The sequence below is a fragment of the Oryctolagus cuniculus genome, chromosome 17 (genome assembly GCF_051225735.1).
Source record: "Oryctolagus cuniculus isolate XC-2025 breed Fujian yellow rabbit chromosome 17, ASM5122573v1, whole genome shotgun sequence".
In the NCBI taxonomy this organism is placed as follows: Eukaryota; Metazoa; Chordata; class Mammalia; order Lagomorpha; family Leporidae; genus Oryctolagus; species Oryctolagus cuniculus.
The window spans coordinates 54491357-54505997 of NC_142883.1; the positions used below are offsets into that span (position 1 = coordinate 54491357).

At 50.1% G+C, this 14641-nt stretch overlaps 1 protein-coding gene across 3 annotated transcripts in view; it reads right to left on the reverse strand.

The window, feature by feature from the left end:
• Positions 1-396: 396 nt before the first annotated feature.
• Positions 397-14641, reverse strand: part of MYH13 (myosin heavy chain 13) — a 56769-nt gene continuing 42524 nt past the window's right edge. For 2 of the 3 annotated variants that reach the window (NM_001163066.2, XM_089316640.1), the window contains 14 exon segments: positions 397-495; positions 874-1008; positions 2895-2990; positions 3090-3194; positions 5499-5669; positions 5933-6058; positions 8005-8208; positions 8292-8600; positions 9349-9473; positions 10737-10902; positions 11976-12159; positions 12556-12752; positions 14313-14431; positions 14511-14637. In NM_001163066.2, coding sequence (NP_001156538.1) covers positions 481-495; positions 874-1008; positions 2895-2990; positions 3090-3194; positions 5499-5669; positions 5933-6058; positions 8005-8208; positions 8292-8600; positions 9349-9473; positions 10737-10902; positions 11976-12159; positions 12556-12752; positions 14313-14431; positions 14511-14637 — 2079 coding nt within the window. In that variant the 3' untranslated portion in view covers positions 397-480. 3 annotated transcript variants of the gene reach the window in all.

Below are 14641 nucleotides of genomic sequence, written 5' to 3' on the forward strand. Positions count from 1 at the left end.
TGTGATTTCATTTCCTTTGGATATATGCTCAGAAGTGGGATTGCTGGATTACGGGGTCGTTCTCCTTTGAATTTCCCAAGTCTGTTCACACTGTCTTCCTTAATGATGGTGTCCATTTACATTCCTACCAAGAGTGAACAGCAGCTCCCTTTTCTCCATGTCGTCACCAAATCTTACCATTTGTCTTTTGGGTAATGGCTATCCTCACGGGTATGGGGTAACCAATGTTTACCCAGTGATTTCTCTCTCTTGTATTTTCACCTTTCTATGGAGCAAGGAGGCTCCACTTTCCCCTTTCTTATGCCGTCTTGTGTTTACAATAGAACAGGCAAGAATCTAAAAATCAACCCCACGAAGAGAAACGGACCGCGACAATAAATACAGCGGAGCCAGGACTCGCAGCATTTAGGAGGATTTATTTCTCACACAGTTCCCTCCTCTCTCCTGCAGGTGTCCCATGGCAATGAGCTCAGGAGGGCCTCATTCTTCCATCTTCTGTGAGAGAAAAAAAATCATACACAGGAAATGAGTGCCACGGATGGAGGGGCTGGGCGTTACCTTCAAGTGCAGCAGCCCAGGGTCCGGAACTTCCGAAAAACGTTAAGGATGGTATTGTGTCCCTTTGTGCCGTGTCCACACAAGCCAAAGGCCAGGCGCTGGGGACAGGACCAAGTCCCTGAAAAGCAGGGATTTCCTGAACACCGTGTACAGCCACAGGAGAGGCAGAGGTCACACGTCTGCGCCTCCCATGTCTCTCTGCTCCTTCTCCGAGAGCCTATAGCCACGGGGCTCTCGCTCAGCTCATACCCTCCACGCTCTCCCAGCACAGTGTCTGGGCTACCCTGGGTCTTCCTCCCAGGGAGCCGCGCTTACCTGGCCCCCCACGTCTCGGCTCTTGGCCCTGAGCTTGTTGACCTGGGACTCGGCAATGTCGGCCCTCTCCTCCGCCTCCTCCAGCTCGTGCTGCACTCTGCGGCATCTGGACAGCTGCGTGTTGGCCTGCTCCTCCTGAATAGAAGGAGGAGGCGGGGTGAGGCTTCGGGTCCCTTGGCGTGACTCGGAGAAACTGGGGAGGTGGGCGGCCAGGAGAGGGCAGGCCTGGGATTCCCTGGCAGCAGAGTGGAGGTGGGCTGAGTTTTGAGTGTGAGAACGTGGCCTTGAATGCTGTCTGGGATCACTTGGCCCCTCCTGGAACCCCCTCCCCCCCTTCATGCTCCCCTGTACCCCTCATCTATGCTCTCTGTCCCTCAGAGCTTTTTGCAGGGCATCCAAGAGTTCCAGAGTTCTCCCAAGGTCTCTAAATGTGTCAGAGACCAATGGCCCGAGGCCCCTTGTCCTGTGCCTCTGCCCAGTACTGCCTGTCCAAGGTTAGGCCATTGTACAAGTCAAGGGGTCCTGGCTAAGTTGGCCTCTTGATCAGCTGACCAGGCTCCTAGGCACGCTGGAGAGAGGGCCACCAAGAAGTCACATGCTCGGTCCCTTGTCAAGGGCAGAGAGGGTCTCCGAATTTTATTCCTTAGAAAAATAGTTCTGTGAGAGGCTTTGCATACAGTGAGAAGGTGCCCAGTCCATTGAGTGTGGGAAATGCTATGTTCTAGAATGCCTTTTTTGTTGTTGTTGTTGACAGGAGAGTTAGACAGTGAGAGAGAGAGAGAGACAGAGAGAAAGGTCTTCCTTCCGTTGGTTCACCCCCTAAATGGCCGCTATGGCTGGCACGCTGCGCCGATCCGAAGCCAGGAGCCAGGTGCTTTTCCTGGTCTCCCCTGGGGTGCAGGGCCCAAGCACTTGGGCCATCCTCCACTGCCCTCCCGGGCCACAGCAGAGAGCTGGACTAGAGGAGGAGCAACCGGGACAGAATCCAGCGCCCCAACCGGGACTAGAACCCAGGGTGCTGGTGCCGCAGGTGGAGGATTAGCCTAGTGAGCCACGGCACCAGCCTTTAGAATGCCTCTTAACACAATACCTACAGAAACTGAGAGCTCATTGAAACAAAGCATGCAGTTCAATTCTGTGTAACCTAGAGTTTCCCAGATGATTTGTCTTTTTAAAAAATTTTTTTATTTATCTACTTGATTTGAGAGATGAAGAGCTCTCATCTGCTGGTTCACTTCCCAAATGCCTGCAGCCTCCAGGGCTGGACCAGGCCTAAGCCAGGAGCCAGGAACTCCATCTGGGTCTCCTATGTTGGTGGCAGGGGCCCAAGCGCCTAAGCCAACATCTGCTGCCTCCCAGGGTGCACACTAGCAGAAATTCAGAATCCAGATTGACACTAGAATTTGAACCCAGCTGCTTCCAATGGGGTGCTGGTGTCTCAGGCAGTATTTTAATCACGGCATCAAACATCTCTTTTCTATAAAATAGAAAGCCTCCCCTTCCACCACCTTGACTTCCTGCTGTTCGCACCCCTCAGATCCAGGCCCCCTGCAGAGTTTCTGTCGGGGAACATGGGTTCCAGACCATTCCATTTCCTCCCTGTCCATTTCACCCATTGGATCAAGGGCAGATCAACAGGAGGGAGTGGGGTGGTGGGAGTAGAAGTGTGTGGTGGGGACCAGGGAGAGTGGGGTGAGGGGGATGATGCCAATTGGGATGGGATGTCCCAGAGCAGGACGCGAGGGCAGGGAGAGTTGGTTGGGTGGGCAGGGATGGCGAGGGAGCGGCAAGGTAAGTGCAGGATGGGCTCAGTGACATACTCTGGGATGAGTAGGGAGAGTCAGGGTAGAATGAAGAGGATGGAGGTATCTGGGCCAGGTGGGGCGCAAAGGTAGTAGAAGTAGGGACCAGGGGAGGGACCAGCCTGTGTTCATGGTTTGCAAATGCAAACTGAGGCCCTAGACCCCAGGCGCTCCCTGACCCAGGTAGCTGTGAGCACTCTGGGGGTGCCCCATACTCACCGCCTCCTCAGCCTGCCTCTTATAGGACTTGACCTTGGCCTGCAGCTTGTCCACCAGGTCCTGGAGCCTGAGGAAATTCTTGCGGTCCTCCTCAGCCTGCAAACAGAGTGTCGGTGGCAGGGGTCCGCCGCCCCAGCGGAGGAAGCTGGGGCTTTCCCACGCCACACCTGCTGGGTTTGTTGGCGAGACCTCTACCTGGTACGTCATTTCCTTGACTTTGCGTTCATACTTGTGGGCCCCCTTCAGAGCCTCTGCTCCCCTCTTCTGCTCCGCGTCCAGCTCGGTTTCCAGCTCCCGTACCTGCTTGGGGACAAGAAGACACAGAAGTCAGGGCAGATCCCTGGGGCTTCTCTCGTGGACTTGTGTGCCAGGCATTGTAGAGTGAACTCAAGATCAGTTTCCTTGAATTATAGTCTGCAGAAGTGTCTCAGCCTAGGGTGTAGGAGCCACATTTTATCTGCAGGGCCACTGCTAGCCCACGCGGCAGAAGCCTTGTGCTAGAACAAGGCATCCTCTTCGGGCAGAAGCAGGGTCAGGTACACGGAGCTTAACTGCTGGGTCCAGCTTGTGGAAGACGAGCCTTCCTCCAGCTGTGCGGGCTGTCAAGGGCAGTGTCGGCAGGACTTGAGCCCCAGCTTGTCCCTGCAGGTGAACCTTGCACAAGTGCTCACGGTGGCCCAGTTCCTGATAAAGTCAGGCAGCAGGAGGTGTGCAGAGGACCCGGACCAGGAGCAGACAGAGTAGACCAGGCCCAGCTGACAGGTCTGAAGTAAGTCAGTAGCCATCCCTGAGCACGACTTTCTATGCCAAGGCAAATCAAACAGTTCATGGAAAAGTGGGATTCAACGGTAAGTTAATTTTGGTGCAAAAAAAAAAAAAAATTGAAATCCATGCATAGCTTTTAATAATATGCATTTTCCATGAACTTTCTGAAGTCTTTGTGTATGTTTAGGATGGCGTTTAATTCCTTGCACAGAAATTGTCCTGCTACAAACATGGGACAAAATTAGGCAAAGTACCTGGAAGCATTTTGAGGAGGAGCAAGTGCTACACAGGCGGTGTGAATTTCAGAGTTGTGTCTGTGTTTCCCAGAGTCTTTAGGGGAGACGCCAATCCCTGAGCGTGCAGGTCACTGACTGTGGCCCCAGCTCCGCAATCCAGAGAGATCCAGGTGGGGGAGGTATGTAGGGGCCAGCCCTGTGCCCTATGCCCAGCGACCACAGAGGGGGTGACTCTGGGCTTGGAAATGTAATAGATGGCCCCCAGAGCTTCTAGTAGGAGAGGTTTACTGCACACACCATTCCAAAAAGACCCCCATGCCCCACCTCATGGGCCTGGGAACTCTTCCATCAGGGTCTCTCCTTGTTTTCCTGGGAGTACTGTATAAGGTTTGTGGGATCTTGAAAACCAGGCATTTGGGGGGTTCATGTCAGGGCGAGGGGGGCCTGAAGGCTCCCTGCCCACCCAGGATGCAAAGTTTCCCAGAAGGTGGCCCTAACCCCTCCCCCATGGGCGGGGTCTCTGAGGACAGGCAGGCTGAAACTCACTTTGATGGAATAGGAGTGGAAATGACTGAAAATCACCATTTAAAGAATTTTGGGAGGAAGTCTAACTTCCTTGGTGTTTACTGTTATTGTTCATATGTCTTTGGCCTTGTTTTGTGTCACAAACAAACAAACAAAACCCTTTCACAATTAAAGAGAGGGTGGGCCTCGTGCTGCCACCCCACGGAGTCTGGGAGCTGTCCTGCTGGGAAGAGTTATTTCCTTCTTTTTTCCTCCTCCTCCTCCTCCTCCTCCTCCTCCTTCCCTCCTGCTCTTTCATTTCCTCTCCCTCCAGGACAACAGAGGTATTCTAGTAACCTCTGTACAGCCCAGCCGTTCTCCAAGATATCAACTGCTGGTGCTGCCTGCTTCCAACATGTTTGAAACAAACCATCACAGGTCTAAAGGGAAAAGCCAAGGGCTACAGGAACCCAAGGGAACAATCAGCAGAGAAACTGAACAAAAAAGCAACAAGATATGCTCTCTGTTCAAGAAAACGCGGGACTTTAGCATGCAGGAAGATTCAACATCTCTGGAGGAAGACCTGTCACCTTGCGGTGGGGACGGAGGGAGCAATGTGCCAAGAACCACAGGCCGTGTTTAGAGATTAGGAAAGCTGGGAAGAGATGGAGACCCAAGAGTGGGAGACAAAAGGAGTCTACAGAGTCTAAGTAGGATGGGGCAGTCCTTATCAAATTAAGCATAGTCTAAAATGTACATTATACCCAAACGGGTAATTTTATGGTTGTACAATTTTTTTTTCCCATTTATGTGTGGAAACATGAATCCACATAGAAAACAGAAGATGAACATTAAAACACATTCTTATACCACAGTTACTGGGGCACCAGCAAATCACCTTGGACTTGGGAGTGTGGGGACGTAAGGGCAGGTGGAAGAGAATCAGCTGGGGAACTTGGTCTTGTAAATAGTCTCCGAGTGAAATTTGCAGTCTGCTCAGTCGACAGCCCTGCCCCAGTTCACGGTTTTAGACCGTGGTTCTGCCGAGGCTGCTGAACTGAACGGCGCTGCCCCACGGGAAGCCTCTCTGACCACATACCCGGTTCTCCAGCTTCTGGATCTGCTTCTTGCCGCCCTTGAGCGCCAGCTGCTCTGCCTCGTCCAGGCGGTGCTGCAGGTCCTTGACCGTCTGCTCCAGGTTCTTCTTCATGCGCTCCAGGTGGGCGCTGGTGTCCTGCTCCTTCTTCAGCTCCTCCGCCATCATGGCCGCCTGGTTAAGGTCACAGACATGTCACTGGGCCACCCTCCCATCCCCACCAGGAGCTGAGGAACGAGGTGGTTAAGGAGGGTCCCGGGCAAGTTGAGCTGCCCTTCCTGACCTGGGCCCATCATCGCTTCCCTCCTTGCCTCAGAGTGACTAACCCCCTCCCATGACAGCCATAAGGACACCAGAGCTTCCTGCGGTGCCCTGGCTCAGAAGCCCTCGTGGATAATCTCCAAGCAGCATCTCTAAAAAGCAAGGAGAGCGCTTACATCCGTGATGGCCTTCTTGGCTTTCTCCTCTGCGTTCCTGGACTCCTGGAGAGAGTTCTCCACCTCGGCCTGGCACTGAGCCAAGTCAGCCTCCAGTTTTCTCTTGGTGTTTATCAGGCTGGTGTTCTATGGGAACAATTAAATGTCAGGGGTGTAGTCAGTCAGGGCACTTCGAATAATGGGAAGGGGGACGGAACCGAATCACGATCCTGTTTTGGTTCTTCTAGTCCACGTGGGTGACATGTTAGGTACTGTGGCATTCTTCAGCAAACAGGAAGTCCTGAACCAGACCCAAGAACTGTACATCAAAGAACCCCGTGAATGATAAGGGTAGAATTTCAGATATTTGAGGATGGATAGAGTATTCAGTTAAAGAAATGCCTGATAGAAATACCTATCTAAAATGATAAATAATTCTACAAGTCAAAATAGAAGTTGAATTGTAAGGCTGAGGACAAGCTAGAAATATTTACAATGTTTATTACAGAGAAAAATATTCACTTTCTTAACATACTAGGGTATTTCAAAAGATTCATGGAAAAATGGAATTAAAAACTTATTTTGATTCAAAAACAAGTTTTGAAAGCCATGAAGTATTTTCAGAATACACATTTTCCATGAATTCTTTGAAGGTCGCTGGTATGCATGGATTTTAAAAGTTCCTGCACCAAAATAAATTCATCTTTTAATTCCATTTTCCTCAAACTTTTTGAAGTGTCTGTGTAGAAATAATACAACAGTTTATAATAAAAAAAAAGGTCCAAAAGAATAGGTAAAACTCATCAGAAGAAATACAAATGGCCAAGAAAATGATTAAATGTTCTACTTCATTTGTAATATAAAAAATTTAAAAGTCCCAATGAGGTGTATTCCAAGAATAAAACTGGTGAGGCTTTAAAAAATAATACCTAAGGTTTTGGGGGAATTTATAGAAAAGAGCTCTCACATGTTTTCCTAATTGGAATGAACCTTGGGACAGTCTTGCTAAAGATAATTTATAATATATCTTAAATGTATTTGCTGCTTTGACACTGATATTTTATAACTAGGAATTTATTTACTTGTAGAAATATTAATGCAATAGTCATCACAGATTATGTGGAAAGTTAAGAGGAAGCTTATCACAATAGCTTCTCTAACATTAAAACATTTTTTTGCAGGCTGGGGGGAGTCTAAACTAACCAGGCATGGAGGACTGGTTAAGTAAAATGCCTCAATACACAATTATAATAGCCTGAATTTCAGTCCTTATAAACTGTATCATAGAAGACTATTCAAAGAGGTTGGAGTACAAGTGTGTTCATGAACACTGGCCAATGAAAATGTAAAACACTGATCCCATTTTTACAAAATAGAATGATATTCCTGCAATTCACAACCCAAAATGCCAATGCTACAGTTTTTTTTTTTTTTTTTGTCTTGGGCATTTTATTTGTCTTTTATATTATTGCAAAAAGGGACTTTTTAAAAACTTCCATTAAAAATAGTAAGTTATTTTGAAAGAAAATCCTAACATTGTAAGATTTTAGTTTATATGATACAGATTGATCATCTCTAATCCAAATATCCAAAATCTAAAAAACCCCCAAATCTGACACTTTCTGAGCACCAACATGGCGGCTCAAGTGGAAAAATCCTACCCTTGACCTCATGTGAAGGTTGCAGTCAAAACTCAGAGGCATTAAAGAGACTGTCTAAAATGGCCTTTAGACCACTTGTGTAGGATGTATGTGACATACCTGGATTTTGTGTTCAGAGCAAGATATTTCATTACATAAATTCTAAAATCTGAAGAAACCAAAACCTGCCACACTCTGCTCCCGGCTTTTCAGACAAGGGGAGCCTTCCCGGCGTGCTCTATGCAACAAGCCTTTCTGACTTCCCCACAACAAACGGGGGGGGGGGGGGGGCTGTCTTTCTATTTGGATTGAAGAAAGCTCAGACGTCTGTCAGGAGCCGGTTACTCCCAGGAGCAAGCTTAAGGAGACTTGGTTCTGCGCAGCATCTGGGAGGCACGGCGGGCTTCCCTCCAGCGCAGGGCCCCAGAGTGGGGTCGGGGTGGGCGGGCGCACCTGCGAGTGCAGGAGCTGCACGCGGTCGCTGGCGTCCAGCAGCTCCTGCTCCGACAGCCTGCGGGTCCGCTCCGTCTGCTCCAGGGCCACCTTCATCTCCTCCAGTTCCTCCTGCAGGAGGCCGTTCCTGCGCTCCACCATGGCCAGCTGCTCCTTGAGGTCCTCGTTGCTCCTCAGGGCGTCGTCCAGGTGCAGCTGGGAATCCTGGCAGGGGAACCTGGAGTGAGGCCAGAGCCGCAGGGCGGGCTCGGGCTCGGGCTCGGGCTCGGGCTCGGCGCAGGCCTCACCTTGAGCTGGCCCTGGACGGTGCGCAGGTGTTTCTGCGTCTCCGCCACCTGGCGGCTGGCGTGGCCCAGCTGGATCTCCATCTCGTTGAGATCCCCCTCCATCTTCTTCTTGAGCCGCAGGGCGTCATTGCGGCTCCGGATTTCCGCGTCCAGCACGCTCTGCAGGGCCTCGGCTGCCCGCTGGCTGTTGCGTTTCAGCTGCTCCATCTCTTCGTCCTTTTCCGTGAGCTTGCGGTCCAGCTCGGATTTTACCTGGTTCAGCTCTAACTGCACGCGGAGGATCTTGCTCTCCTCGTGTTCCAGGGAACCCTGATAAACAGGGAAGCAGGTGATTGGGAAGGCTGTTACATCACCCCATAGCATACCTGTTGTGATAAACTGGGTCTCTAAGAAGTGATCTTGGGTCTTGGGAGACACAGAACCTCTTTTTTCGAATTAGTAAAAAGGTTGTTGTTATCTGTTGGAATCGGGAGCTAACCCACCATCTACAAGGATGGGGCGATTGGCCTCCAGCTGTCCTGCATTGGTTCAGACTTCCCTCTCAGCATCTCAACCAAGCGTCCTGCACTGACCACAACTGTTGATGACACAGAGAGACCCTGGATCTACTTTGATTCTACGAGGCTACTTCAAGAAGTCCGTGGAACGTGGAATTCAAAGACACGTTTGTTTTGGTGCAAAAACTTTTGAAGTCCCTGCCTGCCCATACAGGAGTCCCAAGAGCCCAAGATGACCACATGAGACTCTGATAGAAGGATCTCTGAGGGGTCTGGGCCAGTGGGCCAGCTTTCAGGACCTGTAGGTGATTGTTGTTTTTTTTTTTTTTTTTTTTGCTTCCCAGTGGGAAAACACATTTAGTTACTTTCGAAGCAGGCCAGGTGCTGAGCACACCAAGATAGTAACAGCAAAGCACAGCGGTTTCAGCCACCAGGGCTGCCTGGGCGGTCTTCCCAGTGGAGACTCGGTGCCTCCTGGAAGGGCCACAGGGTGGTCAAGGGCTGCCTCTTTCAGTTTCCTGCCCTCCCGAGCTCCCGAGTGTCTCATCCCAGCCACTTGCCTCCGCCTCTTCCAGGGCAGCCTGCAGATCTGATTTTTCTTGCTCCACCTGCTTCTTGGTCTTTTCCACTTCCTGAAGGTTCTTGCCAGTTTCTGCCATCTGCTCGGTTAGGTCGGCAATCTCTTCTGCAAAGGACAGGCTTGAGTTAGGTTGTTTCTGCAGGCGCTGGTTGACAGCTTAGGCATTTGTCAGGCAATCGGGGGGTTGGCAAGTCATTCGTGACATTTCTATAGGGGCGAACACCGGGAAGCTATTCACAGGAGGTGTGGGCGAGACCCAGATGTGCTGAGTGACAAGCAAAGAAGACTTCAGAATCTTACAGCTTCACTGAGTGGACCAAACAGTCACAGAGGACCAGGGGGAAAACACTGTGAGGACAATGCGCAGAGCAGAAGAGGCTTTAGAAATGTCCAGTCCAGTCTGACAGTTTTGTAGGCCCAGAGACCGGTGTCCTAAAGGATTTGGTGTCATGCACAAGGATACAAAGTCACTCATAGAACGTCTTGTTCTCCAACAGAGCAGTGAGCTTAGCAACCCATCGTGTCTTCAGTTATCAAAATTGAGACGTGGCTGCTGCTATGACTTACATTAAGATGGCATGGGAAAACGGGAATTCAGCCCAGTGGTTAAGATGCCTGCAAAGCCATATTACACTCTTTGTGTTGGATTCCCAGCTCTGCCTCCTGGCTCCAGCTTCCAGCAGTGGCAGACCCTGGGAGGCAGCAGGGATGGCTCGAGTGATTGGGCTCCTGCCACTCATGTGGGAGACCTGGGTTGAGTTCCTGACTCTCAGCTCTGGCCCAGCCCAGCCTTGGCGTTTGGGGGAGTGAACCAGTACATGAGAGCTGTCTCATGAATAAATTCTTAAAAAATGGGTTTGGGCCTTCGGGAAAACTGAGGAAATGTGAGGGATGGTGGGTGAGGATTTTGTAAGGCCATGGAAAAGAAAAGGCATCTGGGGGCTGGCACTGTGGTGTAGCAGGTTACACTGCCACCTGTGATGCCCGCATCCCATATGGGCGCTGGTTCAGTCCTGGCTGCTTCACTCCCAATCCAGCTCCCTGCTGATGGCCTGGAAAGCAGTAGAAGGTGGCCCAAGTGCTGAGGCCCCTGCACCCGCGTGGGAGACCTGAAAGAAGCTCCTGGCTCCTGGCTTGGGCCTTGCCATTGTGGCTATTTGGGGAGTGAACCAGAAGATGGAAGATCTCTCTGTCTCATTTCTCCCTCTCTTTCTCCGTAACTCTGCCTTTCAAGTCAACAAATGAATCTTTAAAAAAAAAATAAAAAGAACAAAAGAAAAGGTGTTTGGAGATGGCCGTGGTTAGATGGGGAGGGGCTGGCAGAGGTGGAGGGGAAACTGTGCACCCCTGGGTGCGGAACAAGCTCACCTTGCAGATTTTTGTTCTCCCGACGCAGCGTCTCCAGCTGCTCCACCACCTCCTCGTAAGCGTTCCTCATCTTGAAGATCTCAGTACTCAGGGCCCTGGACTCTTTCTGAGCAGCTTCCAACTCAGCCTGACTCTCATCCAGCTTCTGCTTCCACTCTGCCAGGACCTAGCAGACGATCAAGGGATGTGTGAGAAGCAGGCCGGGGCTGGGGAGGGCGGGAGAGGGCCCCCCAAAGCCAAGATTCCCCCTTCTGTCCTCAGGGCCTGGAGGGAGAGGAGAGGGCGGGCCCCATCCTAGATCAGGGCTCCAAGCTCTGATGTCCCTGCAGGGGATCTGCCAGACTCTTTTTTGTTTTGTTTTGTTTTTGAAAAAGATTTGTTTATGTATTTGAAAGGCAAGGGGGTGGTTGGAGAGAGGGAGAGAGAGAGAGAGAGAGTAAAAGACAAAGATAGACTTAACAGCCAAGTCTGGGCCAGCCAAAGCCAGGGGCCAGGAACTGTCCCATGTGGGTGGCAGGGACCCAAGCCCTTGGGCCATCCTCTGTTGCCTTCCCAGATGCATTATCAGGAAACTGGATCATAAACAGAGCAGCCAGATCTCAAACTGGCACTCAACAAGGGATGCCAGTGTCGCAAGCTGTGGCTTAACCCACTGCATCACAACACTGGCCCACTGTGCTGGACTCTTAGAAATACAAGTGGAGTGTCCCTTATCTGAAATTCTTGAGACCAAAAGTGTTTTGGCTTTCAGATTTTTTGTTGTTTTGGAATATTTTCGTATACCTACTGAAATATCTTGGGTATGGGTTCCAAGTCTAAACACTAAATTCATTTGTATCTCATGTATACCTCATACATGTAGCCTGAAGGTACTCTGACACAGTATTTTGAGTGCACCTGTATTTACACTGTTACATGAGGTCAAGCATGAAACTTCCCACTAGTGCCGATGCGCTGATGTTCCAAAAGTTTTGTGCTTTGGACTCTTTGGACTGATTTCAGATGTTCAGATTAGGGATTCTCAATCTGTATAGCAATCTCAATATACTTCTAGTTAGTGTTAACTAAAAATAAAATTATGTTGTGAGAGATTGTCAAAAAAGTAGAGACACTCCAAAATCCCTGAACTGGACATCAGTGCTATGGCTGGGGGCCTCCTTGAATGTGCATCCCTTGCGTGTCCAGGTGCGAAAGGCTGTGGCTCTGAGCACTGCTACCCTTAAGCAGTTGGGCAAGCACCTTGTCGAAGTTCCTCTGCTTCTTGTCCAGGGTGCCACAGGCTGTGTTGGCTCGCTCCAAATCCAGCATCAGGTCGTCCACCTCTCCCTGAAGTCTCTGCTTTGTTTTCTCCAAGGAAGCGCACTTGGAGTTGGCTGTCTCCGTGTTTTCCTCTGCCTCCTGGAGCCTCTGGGCCAGTTTTTTCCTAAGAGAACCATATTTTCCTTTTCTTGGAATGTGGGATATTTCAGAAGGTAAGCAAAGAGATTGGGAGAGAAATGCACAGTCTAGAAGGGACTGGGCTTTGATAAAACCAAGGTCTAGAATGTGATGAGTGGAGAGGATCCATCTCTCTCCTAAAGAATCCCACCGTGCTTGGTGGCAAAGCAGGTCCCCGTGGAGCCAACCTGGGGGTCAGGTGGAATGGCAGTTTCTCAGGGGCAGGACAGGGATACCCTGAGAAGGCAGAGGACACTATCTGAATGCTTAAGAAGCCACAGAGGTCCTGGGAGGGAAGGGACAGTCAAGAGTGGAAAACGTCTCTGCCCTGTGGCTTGTGTGCTGGGGCCACCTGCCCTGCTGTAAACCTTGGAGCCCATACTTGGCCTCCTCCAGCTCCTCCGTGCGCTGGATGGCGTCCGTCTCGTATTTGGTCCTCCACTGGGCAACCTCACTGTTGGCCTTGGACAGCGCCCTCTGCAGTTCGGCCTTGGCTTCCTGCTCCTCCTCATACTGCTCCCGCAGTAGGTCACAGTCATGGCGAGAGGACTGCAGGGCATGGGCCAGCGCATTCTTGGCCTGGGGATTACAATGGTGATAAATTGTGAAACCATCTGATTCTGTTCCAAGTTAGGGTTTCTGCCAACCTGAATCATCCCCATGCCTCCTTCACCAATCGTATCAGCATATCACCTACTTTTAGTTGACTTCTTAATTTTATTTAAATATATGTATTTTAAAAAAACTATTATACTCCAGTAAATGGAAAATCATTAATGTTTGCTGTAAACAGAAAGTAACCATAGTAAATGAAATGGAAATAAAGCGACATCATCACCATCTACCTAAGGAGCCGTTGCCTGCTGTGGCTCCATGCCTGGGGCCTGCTCTCTATTTCTTAATAAGGTATATAAACAAATACTGGAGAGCTATTATACAAATTGAAGGCTTTCCCTGCATATAATCAGAAGGATTGAAACAGAATTAAAAAGGGAATAATTTTCTCACTATTTGATGTCATGTTATGTGATGCTGTGACCATGAAAAATCTAAAAGTAGGTTTTGGTGTTGGGAATCGGCTGTGTCCCCACATCGGGGACTGCCAGTGAGGGCTGTGCTGTAGTGACAGCTTGGCCTCTTCTCAAGCAGAGGAGGACACAGCCAGAGACCTCTGTCACTTGTTCACTCCCAGCAGGAGAGGGGAACAGTTCAGCTACAGCTATAGTGGTCACACCATCAATGAAAGAGTTCTGTTGACTCCGTGTAGCAATTCATATATTGACGTCCTTTGAATAAGGCAAATAAATAATAGAACTTTGCCCAGGACGGAAAACCTATCAGCCACTGTATCCTGGCCAAAGGACAGCCCTGTTCCCACGGTGGACCTTCTCTCTCCTCATTCAGAAGAGAAAGATGGAGCTTGGCGAAATTCCAAAAAGTGCCCCTGTAAGTCTCAGCCAGTGCGCAGCCACCTCAATTCAATGTATGCAGCTTCACCAACTCCTCGATTCCTACTCTAATGCTTGAATACGCATCAGCAGCATGTAGTAGGCACCCACTGTGTGCACCATCCTGCTGATGGTTCCTACTGTGTGCGGAGTGCAGAAAAATTATTTTTTGCCCTCCAGGAGTTCACAGGTTAATGGGGAGATGAGTATTACAAACACAAATAACCGGAGAGTGAAGTCAAGAACTTCATGGTGTTCTTATGTGTGTGGATGTTCCAAGGGTGCCCTCAGCACGCAATCGTTTTGGAGAGCTGGAAAGTGAGCGCTACAGCAGGTGACAAAGGCTGATGGAGAAGGAAGAGGAGGGACTTCTGAGTGGCCAGGATGAATTTCTGGGCAGAGATAGTCTAGTGAGTACTGTGATGGGATGGAGATGGCAGCTCCTCTGGGAGCCAGAGGAGCTGGAGCATGGAGCATCTTGGCAGAGTTTTCTGGTCCCGAGGAAGGAGATCCAATGCCAAGATCTTTTAACCTTTAAGAGCAGGTTCCTGCCTTGCTCCTAGGCAGAGAGGAAAAGCGAAAGACTTCCTGATGACATTGGGCTTCCAACAAGCTTCATGGGTGAGGCGGTCATATGGTCTGGCTCCCCGGGTCCCACTGACTCTGCTATTCTATGAAGCAGCATCCTTACCTTGGTTTCTTCTTCCAGCTGCCTCTTCACCTCCTCCAGCTGCTGGCTGAGAGCCTGCTTGCCTTTGGTTAGCTGTGAAATCAGAGATTCCTTCTCTTCCACTTGGTGGTTCAGCTCCCCTACCAAAGAGAAGCACATCAGCATGGCTGACCACCTTCCCCTCTGGCCCTTGGGACCCCAGAACCTTGCTGGTCTCACCATTCTGAGTCTGCAGTCTTGCCTTCTGCATGTTCAGGTCATGGATTAACTGGGTCTGCTGGTCATCCTTGGCTTTGATTTCATTAAACTGGTCTTCCACAGATCGGCACATTCTTTCCACATTACTCTTA